The 19913-nt window shown below is 37.8% G+C and overlaps 1 protein-coding gene across 2 annotated transcripts in view; it reads right to left on the bottom strand.

The window, feature by feature from the left end:
• The window catches only part of gpatch1 (G patch domain containing 1), a 209052-nt gene that overhangs the window by 101849 nt on the left and 87290 nt on the right, over positions 1 to 19913 (bottom strand). For both annotated transcript variants that reach the window (XM_039763611.1, XM_039763613.1), the window contains exons 7-8: positions 8228 to 8473; positions 1128 to 1275 (exon numbers count right to left, since the gene is read on the bottom strand). In XM_039763611.1, the coding sequence (XP_039619545.1) occupies positions 1128 to 1275; positions 8228 to 8473 (394 nt within the window). The remainder of the gene's footprint in view (positions 1 to 1127; positions 1276 to 8227; positions 8474 to 19913) is intronic.

Genomic DNA, 19913 nt, shown 5'->3' with positions numbered 1-19913 from the left:
AGGAGCACTATAAGAGTGAAATGCTTAACCCTTCACCTATGGTTCTTCATGTGAGTTGATGACTGCTGCTGAATTGTTTGGGTGTCGCTGTCAAGTGTACTAAAATGGCCAAATATTTTACACCTTTGGACAACTGCCAATGCCTCTTAAACATCTTAGATTCACAGGTGACGATTTCAGTAGTGGACAGTTTGATGTTTATGAATGTTTAAACTCTCAAAAGCTGGATGTGAAGTTATCGATGAAACCGGTTGTGTGCTTACAACGCTTGACAGATGCCGAATGTCACTTCAACACAAGAAGTCCTGCAAATACTAACGTAATTGAAACAAACCATGAAACTCAAACCAATTATAACAGCAGCAATCCAAGCTGTGAGATTAAGGCAAGATTGCTTTTCACGTGGCCAACTGTACATTGCATGCTCAAGAGAAAGCTCAGCGCACAGCTTGGTCATATTACAACCGGAGGGCCGAACTGACAACGTGGCATACAAAGAGATCCTTAACAAATAATTATTGGTATATTTTCCCTCAGTTTAAAAAGATTTACTTTTCTTCTTAATAAAAATTTTAAGGCAGTACTTCGCCGCTGCGAAGCGCGGGTATTTTGCTAGTATATTCAATAAATGTGCATAATACTTCTAATGTTTTTGCATCATTAACCTCACTTATTTTATTTTAAATCCTATTGGGTATCACGTTTTCCTTAACCCTAGGTGAAGGGCCCGCCAGATATCCTGGCCTAGGGGCCCGTATTAGAATGTGGGGGCCATGGTCCCATCCTTACCTATTCCTAAGTGCCCTCCCTGCCTAGTTCCTGAAAGAATGAGACTATGAGCAGTGGAAATAAGGTTATAGCTCAGGGCTGTTGCATTCAAACAAATCATTCAAGCAAGCTGCCATGCAAGCTTTTTTTAAATGACCCAGTTTCTTGATGTATTAATTACCAGGAAATAAGCTGAGAGTGTTACAAGGATACAGATAAATTAATGGTGAAAGAATGTATAAAACAATTTATTATGATTGAGATAAATATTTTACCTTTTGCATAAGAACTACTGATTTCAATTCATATTATACACATATAATGAACTTTGCATTAAGATGAAAATAGAATTAAATTACCATTTTTCTTTGAATATTCATATGGCGCAGACCAGCCATACATGCAATCTCCAGGTTCTTCTTCACCAATGACTGTGTCATACCGAGAAAGGGATTCTGTACCATAGATGTCATCATCCTCCTCCTCCAATACTCCTACACCAAATGCCTACAAATCAGTACAAAAGAACAAAGTAAGTTTACTAATTACTCAGGGCATGCACCAGTTTAGCATTCTAATTACTCAATGAATATCCACTTATCCATTTCAGGGTCATGGTTTTATGTAGCCTCCAAGCTGAAAACTTCTCAGTCACAAAATAAAAAGTGTACCAACTAAGCTTGATTGATAGGAAGTACTAAAGACTAAGACATGCTGACATACTGTTGTCATCCTTGCAAACAAAAGAAAAGCAACAGAGAATTTTTGCATTTTCTGTAGTGTGAAAGTTAATTAAAAAATTCATTTACCTCCTAAAAATTTTGCGTTTAAAGTTACCACAACAGAGCTGTGCATGAATTTTTAGTTTTTTTTCCATTAGAAGGGTGTTTTTTTTTTTTTTTTTTTGCCTACGCAGGAACAAAACAACCAGAGGAGGAGGAGCATTTGGAAAAGTTACTTATACTTGTTCTTGTTATCTGTATTCAAACTAGTGTTGGCAAGGCAAGGCGGTAAGAAGCAGTAAGTGACACTGGGACCCATGTAACCGACACTGTAGTGATGAATAGTTACAAGTAACAGAAAACACAGTTCCTTTTTGAGGGGGTTGGGAATGCATCGGCTGACTGCAAAGCAGTAAAGACAAGGGCCCTATGGCACGCAGGCAGGGGGCTAGTGTTAAAACGGCAGTTAGGCACAAGCAGTTGTAGGACCAGACAAGGCAGTAAAAAATTAACGAGCAGCAGATAGTCAGTAAGTGACTTTTTAATTGAAAAATTCTAAGATTCAGGAAAGTAGAACAATTAGGAGGGTGACAGAGTAAGGGTTCATTAATACAAAGGAGTAAATTTAACCTCATAGAAGGACAAACAGCAGACAGTCGAGCAGGAGAATATTACAGAAGCCTATGGAGTCACAAGGTGTACATTAACTTTAGCAGTTCTTTAATCTAAATTTGTCTGTTTTTCATCTTTTTTTTTTAGTTTTACCATTTAAGTTAAAGTATTTAAGTTGACAATTAAAAAAAAAAAAATTAGTAATCCAAAGTCAAATTTCAATAATGAGGCCAGTGCAATGCAAGTTCTGGTAGATGTTGGAATTTTAGAGGATGGTTTGGAGGAGGCAGTCTTCAAAGAGGGCTAAATTGACAGGAGATGGCAGCTGATCCAGCACCTCGAATTCAGAGTCGCTGAACTAAAGGGCTTGGCTGGTATGTAGTTTGGTAGAGAATTGGCAGACCTGGCCTATGTGTCATTCAGAAAGATAGTGTGAACCGCTAAAGTGGAGTGGGAGGAGATTCCAGAACAAACAGGTAGACATATAGTACTGAAGAAAAGTTTTAGAATGCCTCAGTTCTTCTTCAAATTTAAATCAGATGAAAAGCAATGAATGACCTAAAATAGTGAAAAGGTAGGCACTAAATTTAAACATCTGGCAATTTAAAGTTTAGGATAGCAAAAATTGAAAAAAGGATATCAAAATATTAGAAATGGGCCTTCTTCAGGGAACTACTAATAGGTTACAACCAAAAGATGTTCTGCAGCAATTAAAGTAAATTAAGCCTTGAACGTTGAAGCAAAATAATTTGCAAAGGTGTCACAACTTCAACAAATGGCAGGCTGAGGAGGAAAAGTGATAAGGTAGTATTCTTTAAAGTTCTGCCTGTGCCACGCACCAGTCCAGGTAAGACTGAGGATATTAGAAGGCTTAATTTGAGACTCAAATCTTGGTGTAGAGTAGAAGGGTATATAGGTTTATGGGGCATTGGCACTCCTTTTGGAACAGTCGGAACTTATTCCGCTGTGATGGGTTGCATCTGAACCAGAGGGGCACCAATACAAAGTTGGGGAGGCGTATGAGTAAATTAGTGGAGGATTATTTAAATTAGGGTATGGCGGGGGGGTCTGTTACAGGTTGTTTAGGACAGTCAAGGTTTAGAACTGTACATAAATGAAAAAAGAATATTGTAAAAATATAAATGCAGAAAAATGCAAAAGTAAAACCAGTAACAAATTAAAAATAGCTTGTCTTAATGCTAGAAGTACCAAAAATAAAACAAATGATTTGGAGTTGTATGTACAAGAGCTTAATTATTATGTTACAGCAACAGAATCCTTGCTAAAAAACAAAAATGGGGACGAGTATAACAGAGGGATACACATTTTTTAGAAAGGATAGACAGAACAGAAAAGGAGATGGGATTGCTGTTTATGTCAAACAGATTTTAAACACAAGTTATATTCTATTGGATGGTGAACTCCAACTTACGCTGCTTTGCCTGGAACGCATTAGGGAATGTGTTATACACTACATAATGCAAACAGTAATTTCAAAGGACATCTTTCTAGTAATATTAAAAAAGGCAAGTTTACAGGGAACCCTGCAGGGCATGTTGGAAGTTGTATTTTAGAGCAGCCTTGTTGGGTTTCATGGGTACCGCCAGGGGGTGCTGCAGATGCAGTAGAGTCCTTGGAAGAACCATTTCCACTACATCCAGAATTGCAGCTGGAAGGTCGAGAAACACCTGGAGCACTTCCGGATGCACTATTAAAGCAGCCGCATAACCACCAGTCAGGGAGCCTGAGTCAGGAGGTGGAGGACAAAGCTTGTGAGGAGGAGTGGAGGCAACAGAGGAAGAGAGAGAAAGAAGAAAGGATTGTGTATTATATCTTTGGTGCTTTGTACTGTGCTCTGTAGTGGGGAGCAAAAGAAAAACGCTTCCCCACTTATATAAAGGTGTGCTATTGGGAAAGACTTGTGTCTCAGCCCGTTTGTGTTGGGGTTTGGGGAGCAGTACATCCCCTGGCAGTTCATACAATATAATGCAGGACAGGTACACACCTAAATTTGGAATTAGTAGGAAACTTTTTAAACACTAGAATTACCAGAGCCTTCGAAAAAACTTGTAAATCCGTCCCACCTTAAATCGCTTCTTAAAATCGTTCACAGCTCTCCACCAGCGTCTTTTGTCATCTAAATGTGCTAATAAAATCAGGCTGCAAGCAGTCGGCTATTCCATCCCCCCCACCGACTTAGAACGTGCACAAACTTCTCCCAGCTCATGCCTTGATTGATTTTCTGGGAGTGAAGTGGAGTTTTAGAGTGGAAATAATAGATCCTTATTTGGAACACACGCATTTCATGTGTGTTCCGTTTCTACAGCAATCTGTGTAAACACATTTTTAAAACAGAAATGTTTTTCATATTTTAGTAGTAAATGACAAAATGTAGACAAACTATATAATGTATGAAGCCTGAAGTCCAAATATCAAATAAACAGTTTCACAAAAGGTACAAATCTAACACAATTGCGCTTTTATTCAAAAATATAACTGCAGAAACAAAAGCCGCCTTAACATACGACATTGACACCCGTTTTTTATGACTGCCTCCATGGCACAATAGAATCAGCTGCCGACTGGGAAACAAAAAGTCGCGAGTTCAATCCTGCACCGCTCCATTTTGAGAAGTAAACTGCTCTTAGTCTTACTATTTTAGAATAAAAACATACATTCGATTTCAGTCTGTAACAGCCGGTGTAATTTATGATACTTGTAAAGGTTAGCTTTGTTTTTTTTTATTCACTTTTCATTCTCTCAGTCGCGTTCAGGATCCTTCCCTAATCCCTTCATTTTGCTACCATTGGTAAGAGAATGTATCGTGATACACTGCAGATCTAGCGTCGGAGCAAGAATGCATATCGCACTTTTGCCATCGCTGTACTTTGTATATGTATATGGGAAGCTCTGTAATTTACATGTGCCTTTACGCTGTAGGAAGTGAGTAAATAAATAAAGGTAACTAAAGGTAAAGAAAGAACTGAAGCTTTTTGATGCTGCATCATCTTTTCTTTTTCCATCGCCTTTTCCTGTAAGAAGCGTTGTACACACTTCTCTCTATGCTGTGGTTTCTATTACACACCTAAAAGAAAGAGACAATATATGTGAAAACATCATTGCACAAATGCAATATTATTTGAAAACGAACAGCATCCGATCAGCAGTAAAAGTATGGCATTTCTAAATGTTTGCTTTTTTTCAGTCTGATTCTCTCAGTCAGACTGTATATTTGTCTCTTATTCAGTGCACGCAAGAACATGTAGGTGGCCAGATGCTGTGTGCTACAACATGCTGGCGGTGATCAACGCACATTTTAAAAAAAAAGAAAGAGACAAATATATGTGACGTTTTGAAGAAATCATTTTATGACACGATTTACCTTTATTTATTTACTTACTTCCTAAAGCCTAAAGTCACAAGTAGTGTGCAGAGGGCATGCTCAAAAATGTGTGTAATACCACGAAAAGTGCCTGCTGACACTTTAGTATGCAAGCAATGGTATGTGCATTCTTGCTCCGATGTAGAAGGGAGCCGAGTTTACCTGTGTTATAGCGCGTCGATGTGAAAACAGTAGTGTCAGATGCGGGGGTGGGGTGTGTTTGGGCTCGTGAACATGGCTGAGATAATAAAACTGACTAAACAAAAAAAAAAAAAAAAGCAAGCTAACCTTGACAAGTATCATAAATTACACCGGCTGTTACAGACTGATATCAAATGCTTGTTTTTATTCTAAAATAGCAAGACTAAGGGCAGTTTACTTCTCAAAACGGAGTGGTGCAGGATCGAACTCGCGACCTTTTGATTCCCAGTCGGCAGCTGATTCTATTGTACCATGGAGGCAGTCATAATAAACCGGTGTCAATGTCGCATGTTAAGGCGGCTTTGTTTCTGCAGTTATATTTTTGAATAAAAGCGCAATTGTTGTGTTAGATTTGTACCTTATGGAGATGCAGATTTCATTTTCCAACAGGACCTGGCACCTGCACACAGTGCCAAAGCTACCAGTACCTGGTTTAAGGACCATGGTATCCCTGTTCTTGATTGGCCAGCAAACTCACCTGACCTTAACCCCATAGAAAATCTACCAGACCCAACAATTCAGAAGAGCTGAAGGCCACTGTCAAAGCAACATGGGCACCTGAGCAGTGCCACAGACTGATCGACTCCATGCCACGCCGCATTGCTGCAGTAATCCAGGCCAAAGGAGCCCCAACTAAATATTGAGTGCTGTACATGCTCATACTTTTCATGTTCATACCTTTCAGTTGGCCAGCACTTCTAAAAATCCTTTTTTTGCATTGGTCTTATTTGATATTCTAATTTTCCGAGATACTGAACTTGGGATTTTCATTATTTGTCAGTTATAATCATCAAAATTAAAAGAAATAAGCATTTGAAATACATCAGTCTGTGTGTAATGAATGAATGAATGAATGTAATATACAAGTTTCACTTTTTGAATGGAATTACTGAAATAAATCAACTTTGTCATGATACTCTAATTTTATGACCAGCACCTGTATATGATGGGGTTTAAGAAACCACTCGGTCACCCTGAACAAAGGAAGGGTGCTCACTGAGCAACACTACTGTGTATGATGAAATAAAGTAAAAGTAACTAAGTTTAAAACTGCTCAGAAGTACCATAAGCTGCCAAAACAGCACAGATAGTTTAATAGTTTAGAGGAATACAAAATCATTGTGCTCAGACAATGCTGGATTAAAAAGAAGGGTTTAAATAATTGCCCTGTGGCGGGCTGGCACCCTGCCCGGGGTATGTTTCTTGCCTTGTACCCTGTGTTGGCTGGGATTGGTTGCAGCAGACCCCCATGACCCTGTAGTTAGAATATCAGGTTGGATAATGGAGGGTCGGGTTGGTTTAAATAATGTCTCATCTGAAAGAATACTTTGAATTTGAATGTTGCTGTCCAATTATGATTACTTACAGCGATGGAGGGTGTAAAATATGTTATCTACCATATTTGCTTAATTTTCTACTGAATAAGTTGAATCTTAAAGTACAAAGTACAAATAAAAAAAACACTAAACAAAGAACACCAAAAAAATAGATAAGATATCCAGGTTATAAGTAGCTTTCTATACGCTTCTATCAAAGAGTGGGAATACGAAAATGGGACTCTGCATTCACATGTTAGCAGGACACCACGTACTGACTGGAGGAAACTGAGAGGCAACATTTTGTTCTCTGGGAATATGCTATTCTGTTAAAATCTGGGATGTTGAAACAAAATGACATCTGTAGATGCTGCAAGATGAATTTATCCAAGTTGAAGTGGTTTAGGCAGTGTTGAAGTTACTGCAAGTTTCTTCTGAAACCTAGGGGTGGTATATAGTTACAGTTCTCTTGCAAATCCTGAGGATCATTGAAGATGGAAAAAGAAGTGTGCTCCTTCCAGTGTACAAAGGAAAGGATAATATATGATGCAGACATTGTTATCTGGCAAATGATTGAAGAACATCACTGTGAAGCAAAAGAAGTGGTATTTTGTATATGTAGATCCAGAGAAGTCATTTGACATGGTGTCAAAAGAGATGGAAGGGTGGGCACTGAGAAAGTTACGTGTGAAGGAATGAGTAATATCTGTAGTAATGTCAACGTATAAGAAAGCAAGAATAGTAGTCATGACAGCGAACGTGAGTAGTAAGTGTTCTGAGGTGTAAGTGGAGTCACTCTGGGAGTATGTTTCAAGTCTATTGCTTTTCATGAGAGTGAGGCAAGCAGTAACCAGAAAAGGAGGTTCTAGTGGAGCAATGACCTCATATCAATGCCAAAAAGTTTGCAAAATTGAATTAGAGAATATTGGCATAAAAAGCTAGTTTAAAAGTAAAAGGACTCAAGGTAAATGCAGAATTGAACAAGGAGCTTGTAGGCAGTGTACGGACAGGACAAGTGGAAGAGGTCAGTACATGATCATTCATCATATGTAATAAAAAAGCTGGAAGAAACTCAATTCAATGCTTAGGTTGTGAAACTGGATTCATAAAAGAGCCTGTGGTATGAAGGGTAGTCTGTAGGTGGCAAGTGTGACCTTTGTTTAAAGAAAATGTATGAGGAAGATGCAGAATTACTGATATAATAAATGATTAATCTTCTAATTCACCTGGCCTGATACACCAATCTTCCTTGTAGTAGAATAACCTTCACTGCCCAGCAGGTTACTAGTCCTTTCTGATTCCACACTGAACAGATGTATGTGCTCTTCTAACACACCTCCAATTAACGCCTTGCCAGGATCTATTCCACTATAACCCAGACCATGGAGATTGTCCTTTGGTGTGAAATCTATTGGTGTGACATCTTTGGGAGCAAAAGTCACATTTTCAGGAATATACGCATCATCTTCCTCCTGTAAAGATAACAAGAGTCTTTTAATAAGCAGTTGACACAAAGGAAAAGAAAAAGTAATTTATTAATTTTAAACAATGTAAACATTTATTGAAAACCGATTAATCCCATGTCTAAAAACATAATTTAAAAGTTTTATACAGGTAGGATGTTGCAGTTAGACACTTTTTGCAGGTGCTTTTTCTGTTTTTTTTTACATTATCAGAGTACATGCATTACATCTCTTCAAAAGAAGAAACTGCACAAAAGATTGTACTGGTCCATGTTGAGGTTACAGTTCCTGCCATTCAAAATGCAGAAGAAATGTTGTGTCATTTGACAGTATGTGGGCTGCACCAGATTGTATGAGAACATAATGCCTCAGACATTTTCAGTAATGTAACTGTGCTACCTCGTAAAAGCACCAGGTAGAGCAGTGAAAGTGTGAAGTGGAATGTGGAGCATTTCAGTTTCTATCATAAAAAACATGTTTGAATCTAGATCAAGCAACAAAAACAATTGATTTCTTCCAACTACACAATTTATTTTAAACACTGTTAGGAATTTTATTAATTTAAACCCATTATTATACTATGGTTTATAAAAGAGGTGTGTTTTTCATGCTTGCAACCATAGAGAAAACTCAAAATAAATTTTGGAATAAAAACAGTAACAAATATAATTTCAAGACACTCAAAGACGAAGTACATGATAAAACTATAAATTACACTGCATACTGTAGCTAAATACTCTATGAAATTAAACACAATAAAATTATATTCTCTTTGTTAATATTTTACGTAAAAACTGCCTTTAAACACTGATACACGGTACAGTAATATTACAAATGAGGTTACTGTATTTTATCCTTCACTAAAAAAACACACCATTCTCAACCTCATAAAAAGTTGTTGTGTAATGTTGAAATTGAAAGTAATATTATGAAACAAAGTATCGAAACAAAAAAGAAAAAAAAAAAAAACACAAAGATTTTTTTGGGAAGTATGACTTTTTTTTTTTTTTGAAGACACTTTATATTTTACTGAATGTGGTAATGGGTAATAGTCTAAAGTAGCAAAGAATTACCAGTTGTTTCATAGCCAAATGAAGCATTAACATTCATTTTGTTTCTTACTACTAAGCTAATTAGTTACACAGCAGAAGGTGGAACAGCAAAACTTGATTGGGTCAAGTTCATGATGTGCACCAAGTTCAACACAAATGACGTGATGTGTAGGCACAACCTACTGTAGCTTCTCACCTATCTGAGGCATATCAACATGCTTACAGCTACTTAAAGATTTGTATTTGCATCTGTATATAGCTGTTCTTGAAAGAGGCAGAGGAACTGCGGTACAAGGAAATGGGAAGACAAATTAAAAGCTCCTATTAAGATAAATACAAAACTTTCCATTTTTACATTAAACAGAAAAAGAACACCAAGAGAACATATATTAAGTATTGCAACGTGTACAAAAATGAAATAGGAATAGATACAGGCTGTTGGCATAATACATAAACCTGACATGCCACAAATTTACTAGTATAACTACCATTTCCAAAATGAAAAATAACAGAGAAATTGAATATATTCATTACAGTATTTTACAGTCCAAACTACTTATAAGGAAATTATTCCATATTGTGCAGTTACAAATCCATATACAATGCCCTCCATAATGTCTGGGACAAAGACACTACTTCCCTTGATTTAATCCTCAGCTCCAAAGATTAAACAATTCAGACATGATTAAAGTGCACATTGTATGCATATACCCTTAAAATCCATATTTTGGTCACACCATGCAGAAATAACACTCTATGTACATGATCCTAACCTCACCCAACATTTCAGGACTCCATAAAGTGTGAGATATAGCAATGCAAGGTATATAAAAGCACTTGTATTTATTACTTTGTTGCATAGCCCTTGCATGCAATGACTGATTGAATGTTTGCAATTCATTATCACCATATGGTGCTTAGTATATTTTCTCTGGTGTTACTCTGTCAAGTCTCTAATGCAGCCATATTCAGATCCCATGGCTTGTCCCCTTAGGTCTTCCTTCAGCATATGGAAGACATGCTCAAATGGATTTAAATCAGGTGACTGGCTTGACCATTCAAGAATTTCCATTTTATAGCTTTAAAAAAAAAACAGTTGCCTTAGTATTTGTAGGAACATTGTTTTGCTGTATGATGAAGTGCTGTCCAATGAGTTTGGAGGCATTTACTAGAACTTGAGCAGGAAAGAGGTTTCTACACACCTTAGAATTCACTGTGCAATTGCCATCAGAAGGTACATCATCAATGAAGATAAGTATACCAGTACCTGTGGCTGCCATAAATGCTCAAGCCATGACATCCTCCTACTATATTTAACAGATGTAGTGGTATGCTGTAACATAAGTTTAATATGTAAATGTCCTCTGTACAAAAATATTTGATAAATCTACTTTTCTTTCTACTCGCATGCAAAGTGGACACAGATTTAGCACAGGGGCTCATCATTTAGAACTGCTAGGCAAGCATTAGAAGAAAAGACAGGGACAACTGCGAAATGGGCATTGTACACTATTTTTGTGTGTCAAAGTCAGCATGAAACTGTACCCCCTTTTCTTGTTTGGAATGGCATGATTCACCGAAGTGGGGGCCTGCACATGAAGAAAGAGTGTAACGCATCGGAACATTGCCCGTCACACCTTTGAAGTGACGGATGGATGGGAGATAAAGTCATCTGATCCGGAAAATCCTTCCAACGCAGCGACGAAGATGGCAGACTCTATACATCAGGCCCCCACTACCAAAGGTCTTTTCATGGCTTCCTTCGTGTGTTATGCCGCGTATTCTGTCATTAAAGAAAGCAAAGTTATTTCTCCTACTAGCCATGTGCGCCCAACTACGTTGTGCATGTTATAAGTTGTCTGTGAAGGGCTCCCTGTTTAAACGCGGCTGCCAGTCGTGAACTGGGCCCTTTGTCGCACAGCATTATGATTTTTTTATAAGGGAACCAAAATTACAAAAGAAAACCCTTGGACATTGATTCGATAGGAACGGCCTACTCGGAATCACTGTCCGAATAGTAATTATGTGGTGGTGTAGAAGCATTTCTGCTTCTGTCTGTTCACAGTCCGTCTCGTTTTCACGATGCGATCGTTTCCTCTCACGATGTCTTCTCAACCTTTCTCCAATATCGCAGGTTGCTTTGTGGCAATCCAAAGAGTAAGGCAATATACATGGAGCAATGGTTATAAAAGGGGGACACATAGGTATCCAGGCTCTTTAAAGCATAAATAGAGATCACTTCCCTGACATTGGTATTGGCATCAAATACAAAAATCCTGGTACTATGACATACCTATTTCTAATAGAGACTATACATTCACAGAATCATCATATTTTTCTGGGATTTGTAATCTTCACTAATCTTTACTTACTATTCCAGTTTTTCTATCCACCACCACCTGAACAAATCACTGTGCAGCCATCTGTGACATGGGTGCCCTACCTATCCAAAAAACCAACTGCAACTAATCCTCTGGGACAAAGCCTGGAAACAAACAATCAGAGATGACTTAAGAACAATTATTTTAGGTAGTATGCCCAGTGGGGGCTAGGTGGTCTTTAGTCCTTGAAACCCCTGCAGATTTGTTTTCCTGTCCTCCAGGTCATCTGACCATATCATCTTTAGAGACTTGCAATACGAAATAATGACTCTAGTTTTCTACTAATTATTATATATATATATATATATTTGTTTTACTTATTCATCAATATCCCTAATTTGTTTTTTTTTTTTCTTGCAACTCTTTAACATCTTGTACATCACTTTGAGCTCATGTACATGAAAATGTGCTATAGAAATAAACGTTGCTGCTGCTGTTATTTCCTGATAGCTTATACCTACCACTGCTAAAAACAACCTAGTCACTTTTCTCTGAAAATTTTCTAGCACTGCTACATCTTTTGTAGCCAGGAGAACAAAACATTACTCCAGAAGACACACCAGCATGTTATAAAGTTTAAGCACAAGCTCTTTTGACTTACTCTACACATAGTACTATATAACCATTCTTTTAGCCTTTTCAATGACTTCTGTACAATGTATGTGTATGTGAATGTCTCATAAGAGCCACTTTCAAGTTTTATATCTCCTATTGTAGATTCAAATCTAACATTCCGCCTACACGCAATACTTACTCTACATTAAGTTTTATCTGCCACAAATAATTAATCAAAATTCCACTGTAATTTTTAGCTGCTTCAAGATATCTACCATTCCACCTAATTTGGTATTTTCAAACTTAACTCTTATTTATATTCCTATTCAGAGCACCACTTTTAACAATACCAAATTCTGATGAAGTTCCTTGCTTTACAACCCTTTTCTATCTGTGTTTTAGCAAATTGTGCACCTATCTACACACTGAATTCCCACTTCTTTTAATTTGATGCCCAACCTCTCATGTTTAACCTTATCATATGGCTTTTGAAAATCAAGATAAATAATATATTCACAACTATGATGAAACACCTTTGTTGCTACCTCATAAAATTCTAGTATATTAGTAAAACACTACATGTTTGTTGCTTCTAAGTCAGCAGTGTCTAAAGTTTGGAGCAAGTACAAACACAATGGGAAAGTTGGAAAAAGGAACCATACAAAGCATAAGGACAGAATACTCATAGCAATATGCCGAGGAAATTGAAAATGCACAACAATAAAAATGAAATTCTAATGGGCAGATGCAGGAGTCAATGTTTATAACAGAACTGAAAGAAATCAGCTGAAGGAAATGGGGTTTACATACAGAAAAGGCAAACTTAAACCATTATTAATACCTAAACAAAAGAAAACAAGGTTACAGTGGGCTACGGATTGGTAGGCATGGACTGTGGATGATTGGATGAAAGTAATGTTCAGTGATGAATCACGATTCTGCATTGGCCAACGTGATTATGCAGGAACTTTTGTTCACTGTTAATCCATTGAAATATATAAAGATGACTACCTGAAGAAACAAGGAAATTTCCACACTCACTACTGATATGAGGTTGTATGTCAGGTAAAGGACTAGGGGAAATGGCAGTCATTACCTTGACAATAAAAGCACAAGTGTACATTTAAATTTTTGGCACTTTTCTCATTACATTAATCAAAAGTAGGTTTGGTGATGAAGAAGCAATTTTTTCAGAATGATAATGCATCTTGCCACAGATCAAAGAGCATTAAAACATTTCTTCAGGAAAGGCATGTCAACTCAATGACATGGCCAGTGAAGAGCTCGGAATTCTAGCAGGAATTCTAGTGTTAAATACACGATGTAGTGTAATACAGTAACTATTATTTGTTTCAGCAGTAATTACCTGCTTATTGTCTTGACAATTCTGTTACTGCTTTCACTGATCCCTGCCTACACTACCAGTTTGAACACAAGTACCTTTTCAAACACTCAGCTACCTTTGCTCTTAAAAAAAACAGAAGAAAAGTAATCCTTCTAAGAGGGGGGAAAAAAGGCTGTAAATCCGATACGGTTGAATAGTGGCAACAAAAACAAAGTTTTTAGGAAGCATTAACGCCCACATAGAAGTCATATTTAACGCTCAGCAGCACTCAACACTTCTTTTGCTTCAACACGTAAGGATGATATCTGCATGTCAGTACGCGCTCAGCATCAATCTTCATAGTTTTGTGATTAGTTATTGCTCTGCCTAGGCTAGTGTGCATTTATAGGAATATGTCAGCTGCTCCTTAACAGTTTGTTCTTCTGCTTTGATGTTTGATAGAGGTTAGCATTTTCTTCTTATTATTATTATTCAAGGCGACCTAAAACATATGACATACACAACTGGTTACATTTCAGGTTTTTCCAATTGGAGCACAGGAGGTAAACCTACTTGCTCATAGTCACATATTGTCATTAGGGGGGATGTGAAGTCCAAAGATTAAGCCTCTATGTTACACTACATTACTGTTAATGTACAAGGATAGTTTCTAACTGAAACTGTTCAGCATCTTATGTACCTTGCATGTACTGTGTATCAAACATTAATAGAATATCTACATTCAAAACACCAAACAAGGTAAGTAAAACAAGAAAATGCTAAAGAAATAAATAGCTCAAAACAAGACAAAACTTGCTGATAAGCATACAAACAAATATTTGCGGTACTGTGCTCTTAAAATTAACATTTTCTTTTAAATGTTCAGCAGTAAGAAAAACAATCCAACAATGGAGGAAACATACAAATCAACAATCAGAAAATATTTCTTAAGGTGCTTTGGTGAAGTAGATGGAAAAGGCGTTCCAACTGCCTACACATTTTTGGTCCTTTCTTGTCCCCTTAAAATGGCAGGGAGTTTCGCAAGTATTGAAGTAGTCAGTTACATCCGAACAGTAAGCAGCCAAGTGTCAGAGTTGGAACCCATGGTTGCTATATACATATATTCCAAGTGAATTCCTCTTTCATTTTTATGTAATAATAAACTAACCGTGGTAACTAGCTTCACCCAGGAAGACAAGGTGCTTCAGTGACAGTACTGTTGGTTACTATGCAACTAACAAAGCACTGTTCTGTATACAATATTTTGTAACGGCCAACCCCTTTACCCAGCCAGCAGCTACACCTCCAAGACCTGTGGCCTGGATAATTTACTGAGAAATAATCTATCAAGCTGTACTTCTAACCAATTAAACTTTTCCCACAATCGACGGTGTAAATGTAAGTACAAAAAAACAGGATGTAAAATTAAGCGGATTAAATGTATTAAATGAAACAAGACATGCAAAAAACAGAAAACAGACATAAATATAAATATCCCTCCACCCCAGCAACAACAAGACACCACCAAATATAAATACAATAAAAACCCTTCCTTGCCCCTGTAACATATAACCCACAACACGAATAACAAAATGATTGATAAACTGAATGATTGTGAACTTGAGTCCAATTATAAAACTGTCCTGAATATGGATGACTGAACTAGCGGTAAATGCGTTGTTTGATTTTCCCGGCGATTGGAGCAACCTCACTGTGATTCCTCGGCGTATGGCGGATGGTGAATCGACCCCGGGGTCTCAGCAGATGGAGGTTGAAAGACAGTCCGGCAAAATGAAAAGCAAACTGGTGAAAAGGCGCGATGTGAAAAAATACCAAAGTAAGTTGAAATGTGGTTCAAACAAAATGGTCTCCTTTCTCCTTCTCTCCTTCCCGATTACTTAAATAGTCTATGTGACGGCTGTGATTGATTAATTAAGAACAGGTGTTTTCCAGGTTTGCGGCTGTGGTCTCCTTCCATCATCCGTCCTCCTTTTCGAGGACAGCATTAACTGATACACATACAAACAACAAATGGGACAATGAAACGAGACGCACTCAGAACTGACATTTAACACTAACTATGTGGCCCTGCTACAATTTGATCCCCACCCCCAAGTCCCCCACCTGCAACTGTCCAGGGGGCTAATATTAGTTCACTTGAGCTTATTACTGTTGAACATGCTACATACATATTCCCATCAGAATAACATTTGTGCGGTAAATCAATTGCTGCTTTTCCTAGTGACTTGACTTTTGTTGATAGTCATTGCAAAACAGACATTTTACAGGAAACTGCATTCTTGTGAATTGAAGAAGATAATCAGAAAAAATAATACGAAACTTGAGTGTATATGATTTATGATTAGACTTTAATGAATTTCATATGTTTACGATATTCACGATGCTCACTCTAGCATTTATTTTTTTGCCAGTTCGATGTTCAAGTTTTTCTTGCCGTACTCTTAGCCAGACAATATTCCAATACAAAATCACATTTTACTTTAAATTATTACAGACATTAATGATGTTTACAGACTACACATTTACATGGCCCATGTAATGAACTGAATGTTCCTAACATTGCTCAGAAACGAACAGGTGAAAAGAAATAATTCTGTGAACTATTAATGGCATGGACTGCGGAAAGCATCTACAACAAGGTGGGTGGAGGAGAAAAATGGACAGTGGGTTAGTTCTAGGTGATGCTGACATGAATTAAAGTACATCACCAATAGTGGTATTTGGTAATGTTACAAAAAGTGATTTAAACAGGATTCCTTCAAAGATAAAAACTGCCAAAAATTTTAACTCCCCAATACTATCAAAGACTAAAATTAGTATTGCCTCAGTACAAAGTAAAAAAAAAAAAAACCTTGCAATGAGACAAGACTTTTTCCCCAGGGACAAGACGTGATCTTTTTAAGATAGACAAAGAGACAGAGACATTTTCACTTCCCATGAGACGGAAGTCATACTTACAACCTTCACACACAAGTCCCGTGATACACATGCAGAGCAGGTTAGAGATAAAACTCAAAAAATGAGTAAAGATTGCATTCGCGCAAACAAACTGAACAATATTACTCTGGGAAATAATGGAACAGCGAAAAGAGATTGAATACTCAGGTGCTGTACAGGCTTTTAAACGTTTGAAGCGCAGCACGAAATGCAGATCACGCGGATGCAGCAGCAGCAAGCCAACAGCTTCTTGAGAAAAGAGCAAGTGGAAGGAATAAAAAAAAAACCACACGTGTTACTTGTTTCTCACTGTTTGAGAGGGATTTTGGAGAAGCAGGAAACTGGCAGGGGACAAAGCCCCCTAGTATGAATAAATATCTAGGATCAAAAAAAAAAAGTTACTCACTCAAAAGCATTGACCTGTTACCTTCTTATCATATTGTGATAACCCACATTCCCATCAGCTATAGGAAAAATTGCGCTTTATTCTTTACATTTGTGGCTTGGCTCCATCAGTTAATTTGTGGGGTGTTTTTCTCCTTTCAGTCTTGAACAGCACACTGCCAGATGGGAATAGTCTGCATTTGCCAAAAAGTTACATATAAGATGAAGGAGGTGGGAGATAATTATTAAATACCCTTTTCACTGGGTCAGAAGTTCAAAATGGTTTACACTCACAACCACAGCACCTGGCAAACACTTGGGCTTTAAATAACTTGGTAAATGCATCTTCTTTGAGCTTGACTAAACTTTGCTCATTTCATTTCACTTCATTTGGGGCATTTTTTTGGCACAACCCATTTTGCTGTGTGATAGCTATTAGCACTGTGGCAAAAATGAGATGCTGTGCATTAGAATGTTTCACAAGTTACAGCATCATTAATGACAAATATCAACAAATAAAGTGATGGCTAATTATTTTCTATATTGCCACCAAATTTCAATCAAATCAGTAAAAGCATTTTTAAGATTTTGGGGTATTTTCTATTTTGTATTACGTTGTTTTTTTATTTCACCAAATACTGATGTATTAAATGCCCTTTAACACCTACTGCCCCAAATGACCATTGTGTCATGTTTCAGCTTTTCGGCTAAACATGAAAGTGTTTTTGTTGATGAGCAAGTCACTACACACATCCACAATAAGCTATCCACTTCCGGCTTACGAAAATACATCACTGGATGACTTCACTTCTGGTGTACTCCCGATGACCTCACTTCTGGCTTCAGTTTGTGTCATCATCTCCAGTCCTTTTCCTCCATTACAAACGTCATTACCTATCAGTATATGGGATGACATTCCAAACCTTTGAGAATCTTTTGTGTTTTCTGTCTTTCACGAATTGGCATAGTTGGCAGGATAGTGCTCAAAAGAGATGACTGAACAGCAGGACCTCAACGCTGTTATTGGATCTATTTTAAATGAACTACAGTTGGTGAAGTTGGAAGCCATGGCTACCCAGGTGAAACTGGCTAAGGCAGAAGTGTGTATCTCCGCAATACAAGCAGTGAAATCGGAGATAGCTTGGCCATCCCCCTCCTCCGTTAGTTTCACTGACGGATGGAGACAATGTTGAGTCTTATTTATTTATATTCGAAAGGCCCGCAGCCCACAATAAGTGGCGAAGGACAGATTGGGTGCACATACTTATGCCATACATGAAGGACGACATGCAGTGGAGGAGGCTATGTCCAGACATTAATAGTGCCACACGGGTAGTTGAACAGCTTACTTGTGAAACTCTGGTTAATGCCATGCCTGGCCACCTCTCCCAGCAGGCCCAGAAACAACCCTACCCTAATATAAATGCCCTAATAGAGGTAATAGAGCAGCATCGAGCAGGGCCAGATCGGAGGGAGCAGAATGGCGTAGTCAGCAGGATGGGAGAAACTGGGACCAGTTACTCCCTACTCGTACTTTTTGCTTACCAGGAGATATTGCAAGCCTCTATGGGGTTCTCCCCTTTTGAACTATTATATGGGCAACAACCCTGAGGCATTTTGGACATTGTAAAAGAAGGGTGGGAAGAAGCAGCACTCTCCACCTCCAACATTTTGGAGTATATCGCACATACGGGATATTTGAGCGCAGCGCAGTCTCACAACTATAATAGAAATACCACACTTTTTTTTTTGTTGAGCTTCAACAAATTCACAAGCAAGAAGTGCGCAACGCAATCTCAGCAATCACCAACGCGAACGGAGATAAAATCGTTGACCACAATAATATAATGCACACTTTCAGAGACTACTATAAATCCCTATATACTACTGAGTTTAAAAAAGACAATACACAATCTAATGCATTTCTGGATACATTACAGATACCACAAATAGACACTTTTAGTGCGGAGGAACTTGATAAACCTCTGGCGTTATCAGAATTACTAGATGCTATAAAGTAACTCCAAGGCGGGAAAGCAGCAGGCCCCGATGGCTACCCTGCAGAATTTTACAAGAAATTCTCCGCTCAGCTAGCTCCCCTCCTATTAGCAACACTTACAAAAGCCAGAGATAACCAATCTGTTCCTCAAACTTTTCACCAAGTACTAATCACCGTTTTCCAAAACAAAATAAGGACTTATTACAATGTGCATCATACAGACCAATTTCACTTCTGAATAACGATGTTAAAATACTCTCTAAAATCATAGCTAGAAGGATGGAGAAAGTGCTCCCCTCGGTAATATCACAAGACCAAACTGGATTTATTAGGGGCCGACACTTATCTTCAAATCTTCGACGCCTGTTTAATGTAATATACTCACCAACTAAATCAAACACCCCAGAAATATTATTATCATTGGATGCAGAAAAAGCATTGACATGATTGAATGGAAATACCTTTTACTATATTGGAGAAGTTTGGGTTTGGCCGAACATTTGTGCATGGATTAAATTACTGTATACTAACCCAGAAGCTTCAGTTTGCATCAACAACATTTGCTCAGACTACTTTAAACTAGAACGTGGTACTAGACAAGGATGCCCTTGTCACCGCTGCTGTTTGCAATTGCCATTGAACCACTGGCAATACATTGTCGAAATACTGATCAGATAAAGGATATTAGCAGAGAAGGACTGGAACAGAAAATTTCATTATATGCAGATGATATGGTACTGTATATATCGGACCCAGAAAATTCTGTGCCTGCAGTCTTAGCAGCACTCACAGAATT

This window comes from Polypterus senegalus, chromosome 9 (genome assembly GCF_016835505.1).
Source record: "Polypterus senegalus isolate Bchr_013 chromosome 9, ASM1683550v1, whole genome shotgun sequence".
NCBI lineage: Eukaryota > Metazoa > Chordata > Cladistia > Polypteriformes > Polypteridae > Polypterus > Polypterus senegalus.
The sequence above is the reverse complement of the archived record's forward strand: the minus strand, read 5'-3'. Positions and strand labels throughout refer to the sequence as shown.